At 47.7% G+C, this 16,140-nt stretch overlaps 1 protein-coding gene across 1 annotated transcript; it reads right to left on the bottom strand.

Annotated features, from left to right (window-relative positions):
- Positions 1-6,589: 6,589 nt before the first annotated feature.
- Mul1 (mitochondrial E3 ubiquitin protein ligase 1) lies at positions 6,590-13,011 on the bottom strand. The gene is made up of 4 exons (XM_015485593.2): positions 12,760-13,011; positions 9,740-9,827; positions 9,099-9,219; positions 6,590-8,476 (listed from the first exon to the last, which is right to left on the bottom strand). Exons 1-4 carry the CDS (start codon positions 12,877-12,879, stop codon positions 7,747-7,749), a joined length of 1,059 nt encoding a protein of 352 aa, XP_015341079.1. The 5' UTR covers positions 12,880-13,011; the 3' UTR covers positions 6,590-7,746.
- Positions 13,012-16,140: the final 3,129 nt, after the last annotated feature.

Here is a 16,140-nt window from a genome sequence, read left to right as displayed (position 1 = left end):
ACCATGCCCCACTATCTGCATCACCTAAGTGACCTTGAGGTAGTCACTGCTCTTTCTGAGCTATAAAATTAGGGTGTGTCTCAGAAGACATGCAGACAGAGTCATTAGAGTAAGGGCAGGGAAGAGTTTCATGCGGGGAGTCCCTCCAGGTAGCCCATAGGGCCTGCAGGGGTGGACAGAGGGTCTCTTCTTCCTAGAAAGAGAACTTCCTGTGGAATAGGGAGAGCAGAGGCCTAGGGATACTCTCCACACAGGCACAGAGGCCCCACTGGGCCCAAACCTAGACTGAGCAGGGGATGGCAGCAGGGGGCCATCTGGGCTGAGAGGAAGGTGGAGCACAAAGTAGCTGTGGCTTGAGACACTCTCACAGAATCAGAGCTGAGGAACCTCCAAGAGGAAGACAGCTACACAGAGGAAGAAAACTGACCATGTGCTCAGAGGCAAGAGACAGCAGAAAAGGAGCAGAACTACCAACCCACGGAGGGATGGGACACAGAGGGCCAGGGAAGAGGAAGTGAGACCACAGGGGGAAGCGCGAAGCAGGAGAGAAACAGCAACAGGCCAGGACAGGACCGAGGGAGATGAGCCAGGAAAGAACCCGTCAGGGAGAAGCAGAATTTCTCACAGAAGAAAATCAATCTAAAATCTCTGTCATACAGTTTTTTCCAAACCTCCTCCTTTCCCAGTGTGAAGTCATTTGCGTATTTTAAGAACGTGCAATGCATTATGCATATCTCGTTTTTTGTTTAAAGAAATCATGGTTAATGTATTTGAAGACCTGAATGCCTGGAAAATTATAGAGAAAGAAATATGGGAAATTTCCCCCCTTGGAATTTTCTGGGTGTGTCAAAACTTTCACAGCTGCAATCAGTTCCTTGATGAGCTGGGCAGAGGAAGGAGGAGAGAGAGGATTTCTGCTTCAGCCTTCCCAGGCTGAGTCACACTGATCCTGGGACCAGCGGCCCAGCATCCTCCCTAGACTTCTCAGGCCTGGTCCACAGGCCTCAAGGAAGAGACTGGCACAGGCCTCCCTTTGCACAACCTGTTTCTCCTCCAAGTTGTCCGGCTGCCTCAACTGCAGGGTCACAGTGCCACCTGGCGGTCGTGGAAGAGACTGCCATATAGGAGGGGTCCCACTGCACACCCTGGGGCTGGGGAAGATAGGAAGAAAGGCAGCCCAGGAGCAAGCTATTGCCAGTAGGAAGCACTACCCTACCGGGCACCTTAAATACTGAGCGGAGGCTCTGAGGGGGCCAGGCTGCGATTATGGTAATTTGGACATTAACACTAGGATGACCTCATTTGTACCCCCAGGTCTAGGGAGCATTCAGATTCCAGATGCAAAGTGCCTGGCACAGTTAAGTTTTCAATCAGTGTTTGTCCAGTTCAGCGGTGGCCCTCCAAAGCCATTTCCCAAAGCAGACACCTTCGGCTTTGAGGCCCCCAATGTTAGGTGATGACTCAGGCAGGGACAGGGATGAAGAGCAAAGGACCTGGGGCCTCCTCAGCCCCTCTGAGCAGCGCCTGCCCCATCTCAGGGAAGGGAAATGCCAAGTCCCTCGGTGGCATCTGGAAAACAATAAGGCAGCTGCAGGGAAGTGACTAATGAGCACTTCAGGGAGCAGTTGGGGACATCATGCATGGAAACTTATCTCATTCAAAATGGATAACTTCACACTCTCTAATTAGAGAGAAAATGTGCTGTGCGCCCCAGCTCAGCTTTCTGAGAACACAGGCCGTGGCACAGCTAGCCAGGAGGGAGTCACGTCTCATCTCTCAGCCCCACAGGAGGGCTTCAAAACGCCCTTCCAGGTCCCTCATTTGCTTTCCATCTTGTGGACATGCAAAATATCTGAGCCGTCTGGAACCTTGGAGAGCTTCTAATCCACCTTGCTCCTTTTAGAGACAGAACAAAGGCCCAGAGAGTCAAATCACTGCATCAAGATCACACAGCAAGCCGGAAGCGGTAGCCCATGCCTATAATCTCAGCAGCTTGGGAGGCTGACACAAGAGGATCATGAGTTCAAAGCCAGCCTCAGCAACTTATCGAGGCCTTAGGAACTCAGCAAGACCCTGTCTCTAAATAAAATATAATAAAGGGGCTGGGGAGATGGTTCAGTGGTTAATGCCCCTGAGTTCAATCCCTGGGGGGGGAAAAAAAGCCAATCTTTGGGTTCCCAGTTCCGACGATTTATCACCATCCAATGACGTTGTCCTAACTCTCCTGTGTGGAGTCCTAAAGCTCTAGACAGGTCACTGGACATAATGTTCTCCCTACACAATTCATCCCTCTTGGCACCCAGGCCTTAAAAGAGACCCTCCCCTTACTCATTACAACCAAGTCACGGCTGTCATCTTCAGTCTGAGAGCTAACTCCTCCAGGCAGCCTTCCAGGATTGTTTCCTTCACACCTACTGTCTCACTCACTGGTTACTCCTCCATCCCATGGACATTCAGGGTTAAGAGGTCAGACTCCGGGGTTGGGCTGCCTGAGTTTCAATCCTATCCCTAGCATGCTCAATCTCTCTGGGCCTCAACTTCCTTTTATTTAAAATATGGATAATACAAACATACACACACACACACGTGAGAATGCAATCACACACAGCACTCATCCGGTCCCTAGCAAGGAGCCAGCCCTGATGTCCACCCTAAGTAGTGCATACTGACAACCAAAGCTGGAGAAGGAAATGAAAAAATACAGCCCCTGCCTGAGATCTGTACAATATGGTTAACAGAGAAACAAGAATGTGGGGTTGGGCTGGGGCTCAGTGGTAGAGCACTCGCCTCAAACTGCGAGACCCTGGGTTCAATCCTCAGCACCACATAAAAATAAGTGAAATAAGGGTATTGTGTCCAAGCACAACTAAAAAATAAACATTAAAAAAGAGAGAGAGAGAGAAACAAGAATGTATTTTGGGCCTGGCATGGTGGGGCACACCCGGTATCCCAGCCACTGAGGAAGCTGAAGCAGGAGGATCCCAAACAAGCTCAATTCCGCCTGGGTAACTTAGCAAGAGGCTGTCTCAAAGTAATAAAAAGAAAAAAAAAAAAAAAAGCCGGGGTTAGGGCTGTAGCTCAGTGAGTGCCTGCCTCGGCACATGTGAGGAACCGGATTTAATCTTCAGAACCACATAAAAATAAATAAATAGTGTCCTAAAAACATTATTTACCAAAAAAAAAAAAAAAAGGGGGCTCGGGATGTGGCTCAAGCGGTAGCGCGCTCTCCTGGCATGCGTGCGGCCCGGGTTCGATCCTCAGCACCACATACAAACAAAGATGTTGTGTCCGCCAAAAACTAAAAAATAAATATTAAAAAATTAAAAAAAAAGACAAGAAAATAGCCGGATGCAGTGGCGCATGCCTGTAATACCAGCAGCTAGGGAGGCTGAGGCAGGGGGATTGCAAGTTCAAAACCAGCTTTAGCAACTTAGTGAGATGCTAAGCAACTTAGCAAGACCCTGTCTCTAAATAAAATACAAAAAAGGGGCTGGCGATGTGGCTCCATAGTTAAGCATCCCTGGGTTCAACCTCCAGTACCAATAATAATAATAAATAAATAAATGTAAAGAACTGGTGATGCAGCTCAGTGGTAGAGGGCCCCTGGTTCAATCCCAAGTACTGCAAAAAAAAAAAAAAAATTGGAATCTCAAAAGAGGGACATCCAACCAGTCCAGAGGGGAAGGGTCAGGGAAGCTTTTCTGGAGGCGAAACCTCAAGCACAGTTTAAAGGGTAGATAGACTCAGATGGTGAAGGAAGGCCTTGACTACAGAGAAGGATCAGCATGAGCAAAGGCAGGAAGAGCATGGCAAGTGTTGGGAACTCAATGGCTCAGTGTTGCTGAAGTCACAAGTGTGAGACCAAGAGGGATGTGGACAGGCTTGGAGCACTGGCCAGAGCTGGGTCATGCAGAGCTTTGCGTGACAGAGCCACACCTTGATTCTGTAGGTGGCAAGGAGCTCAGGTTCTTGTTATGAGGGACATGGTCAGGTTGGTGGCTTAAATAAATCACCCTGGATTTGGAGGGGCATGCTTTTCCTCTCGTGGGCTCTCCTGCAATGACACACTGCCCTTCATTGGTTTATTTCTAAGGGTCAGTGATCTGCTGCAACCTAGCCAATCTCAAAGACCCTCTATGGATTGACTGACCCCTCCCAAACTCATTAAAATTTAATTGCCCTTGGACCATAAAGAGGTGGTTAGGCCACAGAGTGGATTAAAGCCATTATGGAAAGAGTGGGTTAGTTATCTTGGGAGTGGAGTCCTATTAAAAGGATGAGTTCTATTTTTTTTTTTTTTTGGTCTCTCTTGGGCTTCCTCACCATGTGACGCCCTCTGCCATGTTGTGATGCAGCAAGAAAGCCCTTGCCAGATGCTGGTGTTTGCTCTTGGACTTCCCAGGCTCCAGAACCTCAAGAGAGAAATCTGTTTATTGTAAATGACTCAGTCTCAGATTTTTCTCTTACAGTAACCAAAAGCAGCTGAGAGAAAATTTCCAGCTATAATATTCTGTGAACCACAAGCATTCCAAAGAACTGAGCCCTCATCCCTAGAAGACTTGCAAGTAATTAGGATGCTCTGAAGCACAAATCTGAGCCCTATGCAGTCAAGGACTGGGCCTTATGCATTTTACATCCCCAGACACAAAATACAAATGTTAGATGAATAAATACCCATGAGTGACACCCTCGGCATTCCAGAAGCCCTGCAGGTTCACCAGCCTCAGCTCTATCACCCAACTGGCCTCTTCAAATCCTGGGACCAGACTAAAGGGCATCCAAGGATGGCCTGATTTGTCAAGGTGTTTGCTTCTTGAATTTTCATTAGAATTCTGGAAGAATTAGGCTTCTGAAGACTGCCTGCCAACCCTCTCTACTAGGATCTGCTGGAATGCTCAAGGTGCTGACTAGTATGTAAAATGCTGCTTATGATAATAAATGCAGTTGGTTCTCCAAATCTGTGGGTTTTGCACTTGTAAATTTAATCAGCTGAAATCCAAAGTATTTTGGGGTGTGGGGAACTGCATCTATACAACATGTAGACATTTACCCCTCATCAATATTATACACAATAGTATACCAACACAGCATTTACCTCGTAGTAGGCATTATAAGTGATCTAGAGACAATTTGAAGTGTTGAGGGGCAGGTGTAGCTCAGTGGTAGAGCACTTGCCTAGCATGTGGGAGGCCTGGGTTCCATCCCCAGCACCTCAAAAACACACAAAAACAAAGTGTAGGGAGGAACTATACAGGTTATAATTTTAGGCCATTTTATGAGGAATTTGAGCACCTATGGATTATGGCATCTGCAGAGGTCCTGGAAATAATCCCCTATGGGTGAGGAGGATCCCACCCAGCTGCCTCATGGAAAACCTGATGCAGTCCCAACCTAATGTAATCAAAAGTTGGGGGCTTTGTCTTCAGGCAGTGGTAGCCTTGACCTCCCTTGCTGGTTTGCTGTATTAGAAACAATACCCCTAAAGAGCCTAACATTGCCTGGTTTGTGATTATGTGGCCACAGGCAAGATGTAACTCCACCAAGCCTGTCCTCATTTATGAAACAGAAGTGACAACATCCACTGTGTAGGACAGCAAGCATTAATGCATAAAGCAGCTCCCAGACGTTCTGAGCACCAGCAGTAATCACTTAAGATGATTCCTGCCCACCACTGCTGCCCAGGAGCAAAGTGACTGAGCACACGGCAGACAGGAAGACATCACTCACAAAGATCCCACTTAATACTAACTTTCTACTTCCTTCCTCCCATCATTCCCTGTCCCACACAGATCTAAGGCCACTGGACCCTTCTGGAGATGAGGCTCCTAAAGCAAGATAGAAACTGCCACAGAAGGCCACAGCAGGGAGTGTGCCCATTTCAGTCCCAGACAAGCCAGGATCAAGCAGGGACCTCCAATGCCCAGTGTTCCTCCAGTATGGGCACCCTGCTCTACCAACTCTGGGAGCCAGTATCTCATGGAGTGTCCCGTTGACAGAGGAATCTGTTGGGCCTGCTGCTGGTGGGCAGCAAACAATAGTTCAGATTGGGATCCATCACATGACAGCTCTTATGTCCTCACCCCCATGAACTTCCCCCCTCAGGGCCAATTTCTCATCTATACAGGGAAGCCGAGGACTCGGCCTGAGAGCTGCCTGACGGGGAACTCACTTTGCAACTGAAGTTTGAAGTGGTGCATGGTGTAACACCAGGCACACAGCTGTGCCCACTGTTTGCCCTTCTGTCCCCCGAGCGAGGCCCCACCCCGGCCAATGCTCCCAGGAGAATCCTCAGTGCTCTGATGTTCAGGACATCCAGACAGACTTCAAAGATGGCTGTTAGCCAGGCCAGGCATGCCTGACCATGGGCTGGCTGTCCAGGAGGGTCCTTTGGGCTCACCAGACTCCTCCCGTGGTGGCAAGCATCAGGGTTTCTCCACTGCTGAGCTGCACCTCAGCTGGCGGAACCTAGACCACCTCACAGCCAAAGAAGCCTTGAAGTCCCCAGTTTTCATTCTGTCCCAGCAGGGATCAGCTCCATCCTGGGAGGCCTCGGCTTAGCCATTTAACTCATTAACAAATAACAGGCAAACACAAGGCCGCAATGTTTAATTTGTGCTGTTCACATGGGATACTGCTTATCGCTAGTGTCAGCCCCCTGAGAGCACCCCTCCCCACACACAGAGGAGGAGCGGGGGATGAATGTTCAAGGACACAGAAGGGAAATAGGAGCTGTGTGCACGATTCTTGGCCACTCAGAGGCAGGAAGGACACTCCCCAACTTCTCCTGCACTCACAGGCTCAGCACAGGGGCGTGAGGAGTGGAGGGTAACAGGGAACACGGTGCTGGGATTGTGCCCCAGCCCCAGGCGAGGGGTCGAGTGGCGGGCTTCAGAGGCCCAGAGCTCAGGGTGCCGGCTGGCTACTTTTCCTAGACAAAAGCAAGCAAAGAAGCTGCCACAAAGAAGCTGCAAGAGCTGGGGGCCAGGAGGGCTATGCCCTCGCTGCTTCCTTCAGCAGAGGCCTTTTGGGCTCACCCTTTGTCAGGCAATCCAGAGCTACCCAGGCCTGCCCAGCTGCAGCAGCTCCACATCAGGGCTAGAGGTCTGCGCTCTGTGTCCCGCCCTTGGTCAGTGAAGATACCAACAGGGCTGTCAGAGCAAAGGAGAGACACCTCTTGGCGTCTGCTGATCCGTGTCCCACTGTGTAGGCAGAAGCAGATGTGCTGACCTCACCCCCTCCTGCCCTGTCCACATGTATGCACACATTTGGGAGGCAAGCAGGTGAGGGGAAAGACACAAGTGACCTGCCCAGCCTGACAATTTGAAGAAAGACCTTATCCCCAGTGGAAGCAAAAGGAAGAAAGCGAGGGCAGTCTCTGCAGGTATGGCTCTGGAAGGCCCGGGGCTCAGCCTTTCCTCTCCGAGGTCTGCAGCAACCAAGAGTCACCAGAAAAGATCAGTGGCTTTGGTGCTGAGGTGACAGGATGCTTTATCATACACATACACACCCCCAGCAGGTTCCTAGGAAAAAATACCAGGCCTTGGCACCCACCAAGGGTGGGGCCCCTCTAGATGCTCTGGGGAGGTCAGAAAGGCTCTCTGCTGGTGGAGGTGTGGGTCTGGAGAGACTCCACTCAGTCACACCCGGAGGCAGAGCTACCCCTATGGCTGCTCTTCGAAAGGCCTCAAGAATGAATCCCCACTCGGGGAGGGCAGCTTCCAAGTGCAGCCAGGCGCTGCAGAACCGCTAGCTGTTGTACAGGGGAATCACCCGGGTGATCTCCCGCCGACAGATGGGGCACCTCTTGGGCTCTGGCAAGGCACGGTAGCACTCACGACAGGAACAGACATGCCCACACTCCAGGAAGACGCAGGACTTGAAGCTGCTCAGACACACGACACAGGCACTCTTCAGACTCTCTCGGTCCTCGGGCGAAGCTTGACTCAGCAGCTGGGCCTCGTGTTCCCGGAATTCCTCCTGCAGCTGCTCTACGCGCAGGCGCTCCTGCCGCTGCAGATACTGTTTCCGGAGAATAAAGAAGAGGGTGACACACGTGGTGAAGCCAAACACCAGGGCCAGAACCTTCCAGAGTCTGACGCTTGACTCTTGCCTTTGCAGCAGGCTGTCAAAGTCCTGGCTGCTTAGGTAGTACTGCATGCCTTGCTTGGGGGGCTGCAGGCGCACGGAGTTGTTGTCTAGGACGAGTTCACCAACCCCCGTCAGGGTGGCCCCCACCTTCAGCATCTCTTCAGTCTCTTGGATGCCTTTGGGCCGTTCTCCACTGATGTAATGGCCAATGACATCGGTGAAGGACTGGACGGAGGGGTGGAACTTCTCGTACACAGTCTCCAGGCCCAGGTCCACAGAGTCCAGGGGCTTCAGCACTCGTACAGCCACGGCCACGCCATCCTCATGAGGCACCAGATCAAAGGGCACAGTGTTGGTCCTCTGGTGAATGATCTTTGAACAGTCATTCCTAAAAGAATAAGAGGACTAAAGATGAAACCAAGAGCCAGATATCTAGGCAGTGGGAGATCACCTAAGTGGCAGCAGGACAGAATTCACTCTAACTAGGACTGCAACAGCAATCACTACTCTCTGACCTCATGATGTGAGGCTGCAGTGCCTAGGTCCTCAGGTGGGGTCAGTGGGCAGAAAGTACCAGCAGAGGTCCCTTTGCCACTGTCAGATAGACATCTGAGACAAAAGTTGCTAGAATCAGATGGAGAATTGGTACTCCATGTTAGGGCACAAAATTATTTTAACACTGAAGTCATTAATCTATAAATCAGTGGTCCTCAAACTTTAGAGTGCTTAAGAATCAACAGATTCCAGGTCCCTTCTAACCTGAAAATTCTGGTTTGGTAGGCCAGGATGTGGGCCCAAGAATCTGCATTGTAATAAGCTGCCTATGGGCTCTGACAGAGGTCCATGGAACACACAGTGGTATCGCCAGCATCACAGGCTGGTTTTCAACCTACTCAGGAGATGCTGAAGACAGCAATCTCAGATCAAAACTGTTAAAGATGGGGGTACCAGAACCCCAGCCTATGGACAGACCAGCTACGGTTTTCGATTGGTGTAGAAAGGACACATACCAAAGGTGGGTTGTTCGATTCCACACCATCTTGTGCTCCTGAAGTGTCAGTCGCTGGATTACCCCCTTGCAGTTCTCAACAAACTGACTGTTCAGCGTTTCTTTAACAGATCGCACAGCTCCTAAACAGAAACAAATCATTTCATTTCTGAAGAACTGTTCTGCCCTCTCTTTCAGGTGATTCAGAATGTGGTTTCGGTCTCTTAATTAACCAAAGTGAATACATTTGTATTGTACCACCCTAAGGTACATCTTAGGAGCACTATGCTGAGCACCTTATCTGGGTCACATCATTTAAGTCTCACAACAACTCTACAAAGTAGGAATTAGTTTACAGATAAATAATCTCTACTATAATAAGAGATCAAAAAAGGTTTGAAAAATTTTCTCAAGGTCACAGGGCAATCACTCAGATCTTTCTAACCCCAAAGTACATTCAGACAATGAACCCCAACACCATAAAAGGCACTTAATGTCAGCCAAGACAATCTTTTTGTTTTTGCAGTAGTAGGGATTGAATCCAGGGCCTTGTGGGTGCTAGGCAAGTACTCTACACTGAGCCACACCCCCAGCCCAGCCAAGATAATTATCAAACTTTTGGAAGAAGGAAGTTGTTTTCCATTTACCATTAAACAAACATACCTTCAATAACAGCATAAGGCACACATTTTCCTGGAGCTTCTGAAAGAATACTCTTTAAATCTTCACCCAAGTGGATTTTCTTAGCTCCCTAAACACACATACACACACACAAAAATTAAATTGGCCATTGAATACTAACATAGTCAACCAAACTTAAGGGCAAAAAAAGATCTTTTGTTTTTTTCATGTTGAGAGTAAAAAAAGCTGAGCAGAAAGAATACTACAGATAATTCGACTCCAAAAGCTGTCCCAGAGTTTCAACATGTAAAACAGGCTAGGAGCAGGGCTTCTACTCTTTAGTCACTGCAGACTGAGGGTGCCACATACATTCTTTTTTCTATTTAACCAAAACCGATGCCCCTTTTAATTTGAACACATTTAATCTCTTCTTGACAACACAGTGCTGTTGTATAAAGCACATAGTAGAGGCTCAAAAAATGGTAGGTGTTAATTACCACCGTGCCTCTGTGAATGGATGCCCTGCACTCTGTTATAATAAAGAAGTGCCTTTGCTTTCTTCAGGCAAGTCTCTGTTAACTGGTGCCCAACAGTGGTCTGCTACTTTTTAATTTGTCTTTCTTCCCTCTCACAAACAAGCCTGCTGTTACTTCTGTTGCTGTCTTCCGCCAACAACCCCCAGTTCTCCCATCCCTGGTGCTCCCTTCTCCTGCCTTACTCTAAAACATTTCTTTGTCACTGTGTCATATCATCTGATCATGCGCTTTTGTTGGTCAAGCTGTACTAGAATGGAGTCTCTCCTGCTGCTGAGAATAGCGCCTGACACACAGCAAGTACCTGATATATATTTGACAAATAAATCAATGATTAAAGTATTTAGATACACCATTGTACTAGGCACTATGCTAAGCACTTCAAATGCATAAACCTATTAATGCTGGTGTTGTCCCCATACAGTAGGCATTATTACCTGCAATTTCAGAAAGGAAACCAAGGTGCTAGGCAAGTACTCTACACTGAGCCACACCCCCAGCCCAGCCAAGATAATTATCAAACTTTTGGAAAAAGGAAGTTGTAGCGACCTGCCTACTTTACAGTTAGTTAAAGAGAGAGAGAGAGAGAGAGAGAAAGAAAAAAAAATCCATCACAATGGACAATTAGAATTTTAAAGGGCAGAGCCCAGCATGGTGATGGTGCACACCTGTAATCCCAGCATCTTGGAAGGCTAAGGCAGGAGGATTGAGAGTTCAAAGCCAGCCTCAGCAACTTAGTGAGATTGTAAGCAACTCAAAGAGACCCTGTCTCAAAATAAAACATAAAAAAGGGCTGGGGATGTGGCTCAGTGGCCAAGTGACTCTGGGTTCAATCCCTGGTACAAAAAAAAAAAAAAAAAGAAGAAGAAAGAAAGAAAGAGAAAAAAAGAATTTTTAAAGGACAGAAGGGTGGTGAATAAGTTCAGAAAGACATTGTGTTGATCAACCTCATCCCCAGTAACTCTGGGGAACTCAACTGATCTGAATCTCAGTTTCCAAAACTGTTAAAGATGAGGGAAACATAATCTCATAGCATTTTTTTTTACGTGGATTAGGTGAATTTCAAGGAGTGGAAGAATCCAGCCCAGGGGTGGGCAGATGGGAGTATACAATAATTATGCACTCCTATCACTATGAGAAACACAAAGGGTACAACAAACCCTACTCTGGAAGTTTCTTAATCCAACCCAGAAAAGAGAATCTAAAATATCAGGAGTCTCAATTCTTTTTCCAGGAGGGGCTATTTCATCCTTATAAAGAAACTAATTAGCAAAGCTTTTAAGATCACCTGGAGAGTTCATTCAAGATCCTCACCCCCAGCCAACTTGAAGCCAAATTGGTTTTGAAATCAGAAAGTGAAGTATCAGCTACACTTAGAGCCAACAGACTTAGCAGTAACTTGTTTATTTAATTAGATGAACAACAGGGCAGCTGGAACCTCACCAGGATGTCATTTGCACAGCAAATCCAATTACCTCACAAACTGGTTCATTCTAGATTCCTAAACTTTTTACCTGCAGGGATTTCCCACATTTGTTTCTAAGCTCTTAATGAAAACAATCTGGTGATAAAGAACTTATATTTGGAAATCTGCCCTTCATACAAATTAAATCTTTAGTAGTTGAATCGTGAAATTTCAAACAAAACAAATCCACTAACATTTATTGAGCAACTACCATTCTCAAACAGAACCTAGAAGGAAAAACCCTGTCTCTGACCTAGAGGTACACCTCTGTGGACCACCCTGACAGTTCTATTAAAATAATGTGGTCAATCGGGGGAAAAAAATAATCCTACCCTAGGACTCAAAAGACCTAAGTTCCAAGGTAAATAGCTATGTGACCTATGCTCTGAATCTCAATTTCCCAATTTACAATGGCGGGGGGGGGGGTGTTGTCATTTCATCTACCTCAGAAAACTACTATGCAGAAAAAATGAAAACAATGCTGTGTAAACTGTAAAATGCTGTTCAAAAAATGAGTTGAAAAAAATAAGTATAATATAAAAAGGGAAAATTTGTTGAAGCAAAGAGTTTGTTAAATAAATGGGTCTCGGTACTTGCAGTTCCCGGGTCTGAACTGCTGTCCCTATCTCCTCCTTGTATTCTGCTCAAATGTCACCTTGTCTAAAATAGCAAGCCCCCTTTCCTGCCTTAGTCCACAACACGTCTCCCGGGCTACACCACCCGTTTACCGTCTGTCCCGCTGTACCAGCATGGAATCTTCACGAGGACAGAGACTAGTCTTTGCTACTCACTGCCTGGCGCACGGTTCGAGAAACAGTTTCAGAACACAGTTAAAGAAGAGTCGTCCTGAGTAACGAGAGGGGCTTAAGGCTAAGGGGCGGAGCGGCCGTTGTCTCAGACCCGACTTCGCACCCCTGCTCCGCCGGCTGGGCTGGGGAACACCGTCCCGGCGCCGGCTTCCTCTTCTGCAAGCTTCCCACTGTGGGGTGGCCAAGGTGAGTTGTGGGTCCCCACGGCCGCGGGCAGACACGCCCGGCTGAGGCCAGGCCGGCCCGAGCACTGACCTTGAGCTCTTGGGCGACCCGGGCCTTCTGCCGGTACACAGAGTACAGGACGGCGGTGACGACGGAGCTCGTGCCCAGGAGGATGAACTGGCCCAGCGAGGGCCGCCCTCCGCTCTCCATGGCGGCGCTGAGTCGGGGCGCAGCCGGCGACACCGAGAACAAACCGTGAACCCCGCGCCCCACCTCCCGCACTCGGGACCGCACCCCCACACGGTACTTTCCGGACGGCCTTTTCCGGAAACTCCAGTCGGTCGCACGGCGATGACGTACATCAGAGCCGGAAGTTGAGGCGGGGCAAAGGGGGCCGGAAGGCGGGGTTGCCAGGGCGACCGCTGAGCTGCGGAGGCCTCGTGGGAAACCGACCTCCGCACCCCGGCGCCTGGAGAGGCTTTGCAGGTCGAGAGACTTCTGCCGCTCAGAGGCCGTTTCCCTGCGACGCGCAGAGCACGGCCACGACTGGCGCGCCCGCCAGAGGCCTCGATCGCTCTGGTTTTCAGGGGTGACTGGGTGGGTTGATGGGTTGTTCGATGTTTCCGCCATTAGATTGGGAAGAAGGAAGAGAATCGTGCGTTAAGCACTTGGGAGTGTTTGCGTTTAAGCTTTGGGACAAACACCTTGCGAGCTGGATTGCATTCTGTCCTTAGACGGGAAAACAGGCCAGAGCTGTTAGCGGAAGTGCCCAAAGCCGTACTGCTAACGCGAGCTAACGAGGAATTCTCCTTTCCTCCGCTTCAAGACGGCAGATCAAATAGCCCCGTGATCCGCTCTCACCGCATAAGAGCATGTTAAATTAAATAGTGATTAAATTATTAAACAATAAATAATTACAGCTCCGTTTATTGGGTGCCTATTATGTGTCTGGTACTGCGACAAAATTTAATCCCCACAACACGGCTGCAATGCAGATTACAGATGAGACTCAGGTGAAACGACTTCCTCAGTCATGTGGCTGACAAATGGGCTTCAAATCCAGGTGGTTATTAAGGGATTTATTATAATTATTATTGGTGTTGGGGATTGAACCCAGGGGCGCTCAGCCACTGAGCTACATCCTCAGCCCTTTTGTATATTTTGAGACAGGCTCACTAAATTGCTGAGGCAGGCTTTGAACTCCTGGTTCTCCTGCCTAAACCTCCCAAATCTCTGAGATTACAGGCGTGCACCACCCCCACCCTCACCCCTGTGCCCAGCCCCGCATTCAGAGACTTGAGACTTTTCTGATCTCCAAGGCATCTCCTTTCTAAAACAATCAGAGATGCCCAAAATCTTATCCAAAACATCAACCTGTAAATTACGTATTCATTAAGCTATTTCCTAAAAGCTTATGCTTTAAATTATGGAAGATATGGGGATGTACCTGTTGGTCCAAATCAAGATTACATCTCAACATTGTTTTTAATAACAAAAGAATGAAAACAATCTAAATGTCATCAGTACTCAAGTGGTTAAATAAATGTTTGAAAAAGAACATTGATATTTGCATGTCTAAGGAAGGATTCACAAGAAACTGGTATTCTGTTCATAGGAGGAAACTGGGTGGTTAGAGAACAGAGGTATTGTTTTTGTATCTTTTAAAAATATTCTTTATTGATGGATCTTCATTTTATTTGTATGTTATGTGGTGCTGAGAATCAAACCTAGTGCCTCATGCATGCTAGGCAAGCACGCTACCACTGAGCCACAACCCCAGCCTTTGTGTTTCTGTACCTTTAGAGTACAAATATATGGTCTATTTTGAATCAATAAAACTTAACACAAGTCAGTCACTCCACAACCAACCATTTCAGAGGACCTCCTGCAGGCAAGGCTCTGGGCCTTATTCATCCAGGTCCTTCTCTAGCTGTTTAGGGCCTGGTGGAGAGGCAGATAGGATCAGAGACAGATACGTTTTGACCCAGGCCCCGTGGAATTAAGGCGAGCAAAGTGCCACCAGTGGTGTATGCAGTAGGGGTGTTGTTATCTATTCTCAACAGGGAAGGGATTTGAATTCTATAAACATAATGAAGGTGGTGTGGCAGGCCAGGGAGGGTATAGGAAAGACTTTCAGGCAGAGGAAAAGAGTAGCAAAAGTGCAAAGCTGCCAAGGTGGCCAGGGTAGGTGTTATGGCAAGATTGTAATAAATCATAAAACAGGAGACAGAAACTTTATTCACCAGCTGGCCATCTGGATCCACCAGCTGGCGGGCCAAGGGGGAGGCCACAAGTCTACACCCTTCAACCCCCTCCAGGGGTTTGAGTACATTTTTTATAGCATAAGTAAAGCATGTCAGCACATTAATCATAAGTGGCTGTTGCTATGATTCAAGACCATAAACAAACATCATGCGATCTAAAATCAGAAGCAGAAGGGAAAGTGGGTCAAAACGACCCTAGTTGAGTACAAGTTAAAGAATGGTTCTAATATCTAGACAATATTCTCTGATAGGGTACATTGCCCAATAAAATGGGCACCAAAAAGAGAACGATTTTACATTGTATAAGAATTGTCATTTTGAATTTCGAAACATGCTATGCTAAGCAACTGTTGATGGGTGCAGAGGCAGGAGAAGCTTTCCCAGGGGAGAAGCATTTCTTACATGTCATGGAGTCTTGGGGCCAAACGGAGTCTGTTTGCTCATTGCCCATATAGCCTGACCCATAATATTGGTGGGGGCCAGGAGCATGTAATTGAAAAAGGAGGGTTGAAGCCAGATCCTACAGGTCCCTCAATGCCAACCAAAACTTTAAATTTCATCATTTTGGGATGCAATCCAATAAATCTTAAGGATGAGCAAGAGCATGATCTAATCGCTTTTTTTTTTTTTAAATAATCAAAATTCCTGCATCCTTGGATCACAGCAAGGGAAAAACAAAAAAGAGGTCATAACATTGAAAACTGGGAAAGTGTCTCCACTGCAAATAGATCAAGGATTCTTGTTTTATCTTAGGCCATCTAGTTTTATTCTCCAGGCTCCTTGTTAAAAGAATCATTACTCTTAAATGAGACACTTTGATTTCAAGTAACTCTGCCATTTTTGGCCAAAGGCTGAAATCCTTCATTAGCCATGCTGAGCACATCCTACTGGGACAGTTTGAAATTTATAACCTGTGGGCCTTGTTAGGAACAGTGAGAGATGGGCAATTTCAGCTGTAGCCAGATGTCCCCAGGGAACCACTCCCAGCTTTGAATGGCGGTTCTCACTGAGTCACAAGTTAAAGATGAGCTTGTCTGGAGAAAGTGAGGTAAGTTCCTAAGCCACCAGTCAGAGCTTTGAGCAGTGGGGAGCTGAGCTAGGAAAGAGGCCAGTAAGGACAATACCACCACCAGAAGCATGTCACCTCAGACCTAAACTCACATTTCCCCTTGGAGCAACAAAAATTCCCTGCAAGTCATGGAGCATA

This window comes from Marmota marmota, unplaced genomic scaffold (assembly GCF_001458135.2).
Source record: "Marmota marmota marmota unplaced genomic scaffold, marMar, whole genome shotgun sequence".
Lineage (NCBI taxonomy): Eukaryota > Metazoa > Chordata > Mammalia > Rodentia > Sciuridae > Marmota > Marmota marmota.
Note: the sequence above shows the minus strand (reverse complement) of the source record. Positions and strands in the feature narration are given on the sequence as shown.